The sequence below is a fragment of the Gigantopelta aegis genome, chromosome 3 (genome assembly GCF_016097555.1).
Source record: "Gigantopelta aegis isolate Gae_Host chromosome 3, Gae_host_genome, whole genome shotgun sequence".
In the NCBI taxonomy this organism is placed as follows: domain Eukaryota; kingdom Metazoa; phylum Mollusca; class Gastropoda; order Neomphalida; family Peltospiridae; genus Gigantopelta; species Gigantopelta aegis.
In genome coordinates this window covers 30,424,918-30,433,307 of record NC_054701.1, presented here as the reverse complement: position 1 = coordinate 30,433,307, position 8,390 = coordinate 30,424,918, and the positions used below count along the sequence as shown (strand labels likewise).

General features: G+C 32.8%; 1 protein-coding gene across 4 annotated transcripts in view; it reads right to left on the bottom strand.

The window, feature by feature from the left end:
* Window positions 1–4,545: 4,545 nt before the first annotated feature.
* Window positions 4,546–8,390, bottom strand: part of LOC121367865 (protein spinster homolog 1-like) — a 39,177-nt gene continuing 35,332 nt past the window's right edge. For all 4 annotated transcript variants that reach the window (XM_041492296.1, XM_041492294.1, XM_041492297.1 and 1 more), the window contains one exon: window positions 4,546–7,759. Coding sequence is in view for 2 of the 4 variants with exons in the window: in XM_041492297.1 (XP_041348231.1) it covers window positions 7,754–7,759 (6 nt within the window). In the remaining 2 variants the exon portion in view is untranslated. The remainder of the gene's footprint in view (window positions 7,760–8,390) is intronic.

Below are 8,390 nucleotides of genomic sequence, written 5' to 3'. Positions count from 1 at the left end.
ACACGTTTATTTTGAGCAAGAATATATACCACGAGACCACGTAGCAGTCGAGTGGTATGTTCTTTAACAAAATAAACGAGTACAATAAATAGGAAGCAAAAACAACATATGTGAAGTTCTGTATTTATTACATACGTACCTCCTTTTATGTTTTACAAAACCGTTTTTTAATTTAACATCATAACAACACTTTGTTAAATCTATGATCAAAACTCCTTTCATGATTTACTTAACGTTAAGAATCATACTCTGCGGCAGCCTTATGTAATGTTTCAAATATGATGTGACGTCATTTGTACATACATCATACATGATGTCAGTAACTAAAAGGCGCTAACTGCAGTAAAAAGAAAAAGAGAATTCCCCATTTAAAAGTTCCGGTCCATATTGCACATATGTGCGATACAAAATAAATTTATCACATGGTTTCAAAATGTCTTTATCATTATAGTAAGATTGAATAGGTATGTACTAAAGAAGTGTATTTCACTGTGTAACAAAAGACTGCATGTATGGGCTGTATGAAAAGAAAATGGTTCTGCATTGCATACTTTTTCTGCTATTCCACTTCAAAAAGTGGGACTTTTTAAAAAATCACCCAACATATATGAATCACAAACTAGCACTTACTGGGTGGTTAAATGGTAAAATCAATTTAGATTTTTAACACATTTGGCACTAATAACATATGACCATTGGTAACCTTGACCTATAAATTTGCCACTAATAAGTGTATGTGGAAAATAAAACAAGTGTTTGTCAAACAATACTTTAGGGTACTAGTTAATCAATGTGTTACATGCTAACAGCAAATAATGTATAGAATAAATGAAAACACCTGCATTAACTTTTAAATGACTTAACCTTTATATGGGCTCCAGAAAATCATTGGGGGGGGGGGGGGGGGGCAATAACATGCGGCGGAATGCCAAGTGAACTTTGGGGGAGGTTTGCGGGGGATGAAAATTAATCTATAATAAAATTATAACTGTCGCACATTCATGAGGTTGGCGTGCATGCTATGACTTCATGAACAGTCATACCAAATACGAAAGCCATCCATTAAACAATGTTACTGACACACAATATACAATTACTTTAATGTCTATCAATATGCACTGTGTGCTTTAAACACTGGCAGCATAAAGTGCATCAAAATGAACTGAATGTCTTTGATGGGCATACACCAAGTACGGTTGTGATATAAGGGTCTGTTCAAATATTACGTAACGTTATTTTTGTCAAAATTAGACACCCTCCCTCTCCCCTTTAATGCTCCATAATGCTAGACCACAGGTACACACATTTAATTCTGAATAAAAAATATTATTGGTAGTAAATCTTAAGGCAGAGATGAATTTTACTTGTAGAATGTAGGAAATTACATTTCAGGATATCTATTTTTCAAAATATCTACTTGCTTCCACCGTGACTGACACCCCCCCCCCCCACCCCCAAATATTATGTCATGCTTGGAGACACCCTCTCCTTCCATTTACAAAAAGGTTATGCCATGGATATACATGTAATATAATTCTGATTTGCGATTTGGGAAAGCACAGATACATATTTCAACTCAATTTATAACCTTATTGTGTGTATACATCTAGCTATAGCTACCTACAATAAACATTATTGCCATGACAGACTATTTATAAAAAAAAGAGAACATTTTAGTAATAAATAAAGTTATATAACATAATGCTGTTAAATACACCCACCCATCCCTTAACACTACATAACATTTTGACCTACACCCACCCACCCCCTCGAGCGTTTTGTAATATTTGAATGGCCCTAACAAGATTGACTTGTTATCTGGGGCTTTCTAGTTGTTTTCATATGACTTAATGTCATAACTGGAACCAAACCAAACTACATTTTTCACTGACCAAGAAATACAGCCAAACAGAAATGGAAACGAATTCCAACTTTGGCATATGAATGTGCAATGGGTTTGAAGCAAACTGAAGTGTTTCATATGAATGTGCAATTGGTTTGAAGCAAACTGAAGTGTTTCATAACCAGGGGCGGGACGTAGCCTAATGGTAAAGCCCTCGCTTGATGTGTGGTCGGTCTGGGATCGATCCCTGTCGGTGGACCCATTGGGCTATTTCTCGTCACAGCCAGTGCACCACGACTGATATATCAAAGGCTGTGATATGTGCTATCCTATCTGTGGGATGGTGCATATAAAAGAACCCTTGCTACTAATGGAAAAATGTAGCTGGTTTCCTCTCTATGACTATAAAAAATGACCATATGTTTGACATCCAATAGCCGATGATTAATAAATCAATGTGCTCAAGTGGTGTTGTTAAACAAAACAAACTTTTTAAAAGTTTATTTTGGTTTCATAACCAAAGTTAGTGTAGCAACAAGTGGAAGTAATCACACTGAATGTGCATCACCTCATATCGCATCATTCTGTGTGTTTGGCGTGCCAGTGGTAGAATTCCAGGCATGTGTGCAGGAGGGTATTTTGGAGGAGAAACACCTTTGCATGCTCAAGCAAGTTTTGTTCTTTTTTAAATGTATTTTCTGGGGCATCACATTGGGACCTCTCTACAAACTTTGCTCACCACAATCTAGCCCCCCCCCCCCCCCCCCCCCCAACCTTCATAACTTCCTTAAACATTAAAAAAAAGAACAGAAAAAGACTGCTTAATGTTTTTCTAGGCTTGTCATAGCTGTTCTTCAAACTTTATAATGAAAGGCACTTGACAATACAAAAAACATTATCAGGCTATGGTGTTAAATATATATATATATATATATATATATATATATATATATATATATATATATATAAATATATATAATATATATATATATATATATATATATAAATATATATAATATATATATATATATATATATATATATAATATATATATATATATACATACACACGTATATATACATATACACATACACACGTATATATAAATATACACATACACACATTAAAATATATATATATATATTACACAGATACAAGAGTGGATAATATTTCTATGTTCATTTTAGACATGATATAATGAGATGAAACTGGTTGTGTTACTTGTGAACACTGACTGATGTGTAACAGTCTATTTTGGAATAAGCGCTCAGTGATTGGTTTGTTTTTAATCACTACACATTTACTTGATTAGGAAAACATAAAAGCATGCATACATTGAACATTCATCAATAACTAATAATTTAAGTATTTACATAAATAACAGCGTTCTATTTTTAAAAAATTAAAATTGATCATGAGCAACAATTGTACATTAATATGATTGCACATTTTGAGATTAGAATTTTACATAACATAATTCATAATATTTTCATTTTTTCAAGTTCAACAATTTGAACACTATTATTTAAACAACAGTGTAAGAATCTCCATGACAAACATATAATACAGTATTATGTATATTTGAGACGTATTAGAGTAGTTTTAATAAGCCAATGTGTATTTTCATGTGGGGGTGCTGTTAAACATTTAGTTTCAATAAGATAAAATATCTATTAAAGCAACAAAGCAGATCCATTTGAATCATGCTTGAAATATTAGCAAACTCATTCTTGAAATAATATAATAATCTATAAAATCATTACATTCCATCAATATTTACTAAGGCCAACTAGTATAATATGTTGTTTGCTGCAACCCAGCTAAGCCACAACAAAGCAAAGCAAACAGCTTTCTCTTTCAGCAATTTTTCTAATCAATAAATAATGTTTTTATTGGATATGAAAGCATATTTGTATATATGAATAGAAGTGCTGCTATTGTTGATACCGACGACTTGTGGCCATTTTCATGAGAGTTCAGTTGGTAAGGTGATGGATTCTCATACTTGAGGTCACCCACTTACAGGAGATTAAGTTATCTCTTACAGACACAAGCAATTTGTTTCTTTTTTAAAGGTAAATAAAAGTTACCCATGGTTTGAAAAATAGTTGGTCATGTTACAGTAAAGATTGACTTAGGGCCATTCAGTAACTCGTATGTAATGCAAAATTTGGCATTTCTAATACCCCTCCCCCAGTAATATTTTATAAAACCAGAATCATCGCCTTCTAAAATTACGCATTTATGTCAAAACCCCCTCCAGTTCCCTGTCACAATGAAGTACAATGTATTTTGACTTAAACTTCTGCATTTTCAGAGTATATTTCTTTTGTTTTTCTTTAGTAATAATAAAAAAATTATTTGTTAAATAACTGAATGGTCATAACTGAGTGCATTTTACTTTATGAAACATTGTTTTGAAAATGTTATGTAAATCTTAACAAATCCCTCTTCCCTCCCCCCAATTCTTAGTAAAGCACTCCATGACACCCCCTTTCTGCCCAAAAGCATGATATAATTGCTAAACTAAAAATTATGTTAAAAACATTTATTAATGGATCATGTTGAACGAAATCAAACACGTTAACTAAATGAATTAATGAATGTCTAATGACACCCCGCCACAAAGATACACAATGGCTATTGGGTGCCAAACAAAGACAAGTACCAGTTCAATTAAAAGACTAGACTAGTAAACAATATTCATTTGTATATTTTTATTCAAGACTGTTAGTGCAGAGAATTAGAATAGTTTCATATATTAAGTATTATTTGGCATGTGTGTTTTGGTACTATATTTAAATTCAAAAGAAACTATTCTATAAGTCAACCAACAAAGGTAATTAGTGGTTGAAACACTGCCGTCACAACCGGGTTTTTTCGGTTCTCCTCACCACGGGCCAGGAGATCTTTTTGTTCATTAGATCTGAAAATGTTATCACTTTCCATTTCTTATAATAATTTCATCGAGTCACATTGTTTAAAACTCAAATATTATGTAATAAACAGCATATTAGTATAAACTATATGTTCCCATCTAATGAATAAATTCAAAGTGTTAATCACCATTGCTCGAGTCAAAGCACAATTAGTATAAAGCTCAGAATACAAGCTCGGAGTTCCATTGAATACACCAAAACCATTATTAAAACCATTTGGTGAAGACAACCTTTCTACTGATGCCAGCAATTAAGTTCAGTCATTTTGACGATCACATTAACTTAGTCAACTGACATTATTGGTTATTTCTGTGAGAGTAGGTTTACTAAATGCATATTTCAAGGCTATTAATGTAGACTGGTGGGGGGGGGGGGGGGGGGGGGAAGGAAGACCCCATCCTCAACATTTATAAAGCAAAAGTGTGCCAAAACAGTTTGCACATATTTTCCAATATCAAGGTTTTTAAATGTTAAAAACACTTACACTAGTTATTATAAAATGTAAAATATTTTCATCTATTAATATTACCGCTTTTTGTTACAATAAATTACACATTACTTACAATTTCTTGCTTAAATTATCTTCTTCTTTTTTTGTGTGTGAATCCAATGTGTTTCTGGTCATCCTGATATTTACAGTAAGCCAACCCCAAATGTAAACTTTATGCAAAACAGAAGAAGTTACATACCTTGGAAACTAAAATCAGTGACTTTAATTTTTAGAGATGTTACATAACAATAATCCAGCCAACAAAAGTACCAATAAAACAAAAACTACACACCAAGAGGATTTTAAATATTACAAACTGTATATAACAATTCCAATAAATAACAAAATGGTGAAAATGTTTGTAAAGTCACAAAAGAAAACTCATACTCTAAATAAAAACTGGGCATTAGAATTGTTTCGGATGAGGCTAAAATAACGTAAAAGAGCAAAGTTGTAATTTGTGTGTTGACATAAATGAAATCAAGTTATGGGCCAAACTGTATCATTTCTCTTCTTTTTTTTATTCATCAATACTTAACGGTACCTCTCAACAAGTGTATTCCCCCCCTCCTACTATGCCCATAGCGTGGTTTGAACTTCCCAACAGCCAATCAACTGTTTATAATCATCCACTATGTCAAGGCACATGTCCACCTCTTCCTTCTTTTTCCTTTGCCCTGACAATACAATATGGACAATGTACTGTGAAACTCCCCTAAACCGGACACCCTTGGGACCAAGTAAAAAGTCTGGTTTTAAGAGGTATCCGGTTTAGAGAGGTTCTCTTCTGTACAGATATTTAAGTGGTTTTGAGTGGTTTCACTGTACATTGGTCTTTCACAAATACTTGTGTTTTCATATGAACATTCTCAAAGCTGGTAGTTCTATCTTGAATATTTAAAACTAATAACATCACAAGTGATGATGAATTGTCAAGAAACATACAGCAAATCTCACCCATTCTTAGGTACCATTGATTCAAGTTTTGTTTTGTGTATGGAATGACATGGAACAGGGTTTTTTTAATCCAAGGTGCACAATGCTGTTATGTAGTCCCGTATTACAATGGAAAGAAAAGAATGTTCATTAACCTACACATTATTTAATCTGTGACTAGAAGGTATCACAACAAATGGCAATTTTAATACTTGGTCTTGACATTGAGAAAAACAACCCCTGCCATCATATAATCTTTCTGATGAATTAGCAGCAAGTGGTACTTAGTGTGCACTTTCCCAGACTGGACAGTACATACCAAGACCTTTGATATACATGGAGCACAGGTTGGAATGGAAAATGAGCCAATGGATTCCTCAAGAGTGATAGATTTTACAGCCCATTGCACATGAAGCAATTATCCTAACTGAGATACGTATTGTTTCTGCACATAAAAGTGATAATACTGCTGCTTCGCTATTCTTCTCAGTCTGTGTTCAAGTATAGTACTGAAGGAAAATATTGCTTTCAACAAAACTGATGGCAAATGTCTTCTTACAGTATGAATATGTACACTATGTGATGATAAACATGACTGTGCCTGCATGAAAGCTACAACACTTGTTTTTATTCCTCTTGCTTAATTTGTCGTCCTCATCATGTAAAGAGAAAACAATATACATTTTGATATATTTTTATGTCATTTTTTCCTTTTAAGGGATTCTGTGTGTGTGTGTGTGTGTGTGTGTGTGTACTTTTCATGGAATTCTGCAGTTTCATGGAGAAGTACTCAGTTGTTCTCATCATGTAAAGTGAAAACAATATACATTTTGATCTATTTTTATGTCATTTTCTCCTTTTGTTAAGGGATTCTGTGTGTGTGTGTGTGTGTGTGTGTTTGTGTGTACTTTTCATGGAATTCTGCAGTTTCATGGAGAAGTACTCTAACTGTGCATTTGTGATGATTTGCCCTGGTCCCATTCCAATATCTTCACATCTGTGTATATACATTTGTGATGGTTTGCCCCTGATCCCATTCCGATATCTTCACATCTGTGTATATACATTTGTGATGGTTTGCCCCTGATCCCATTCCGATATCTTCACATCTGTGTAGATACATTTGTGATGGTTTGCCCCTGATCCCATTCCAATATCTTCACATCTATATATATACATTTGTGATGGTTTTTTAAATAATTTTTGTTTAAGTAAGAAAACAATACCAGTAATATACAATATTCCCGTTTCATATTGGATCAACTCAGTATTCACTTCAAAGTGGAATAAAATAATGTCTTGCTATGAAAATAATTCTGGGAAAATCATAATCAGTAATATTGCCTTCAAGTTGGTATTTCAGAAACGTATGCTTGAGACCGTATTTCAAACTTTTGTGCTCGAGTATCTGCATAATGAATGATTCAACAGTTGCCACAGAATTCTAGTCACTTGTATAGCTGCCTTGTGATAGTGCTCCTTCTTTTACAATTATAGCCTGGTCACTCTTAGCAACAGTACTTAAAATCGACCCATACTTTGCATTCAAATCTGAAAAAAAAGAGAAGAAAAGTGTCATTATATATTTTATCAAATAACTGAAGACACAAAAACAAATATTATAAATAGATAAAAGAATTAGAACAAAAAACACACATAGAAGACATTATAGGCTATTGTAAATACTCACAAAATACATTACAGGTATGCATGTGAAAAATGTATGTGCAAAATATGCTAAAAATATTTTCAGAATGAGTCATGATAACATTTCTTTCCATGAAAATTTTCTGTCAGAAATTGTTTCCATTTTCCTATTTCATATGATAAATTTACTGCAGATAAAAATGATTTTGTCAAAAAAATAAAAAATATCCATAAAAATTATTACTTTTACAAACAAAACTACATGATATACACTTGTTAAACATAAACATTATATTCTGTATATTTGTCAAAAATGAAAACTTAAACCATTTAAATGTAACTTTAAACCTGAAATATATGTATATGTATTAGTAACAACTTTGTGAAAAATCACATAAGCTACAGGTAACATCTAACAAAGAAAAAAGGTGCTTCATGCAAGTGCCATGCTTGTACTTTTAAAAACAGATATGGAACTGTAATTTAAAATGTATATAACCATACATACCAACATGCAAGCTGTAAAGGTGACACT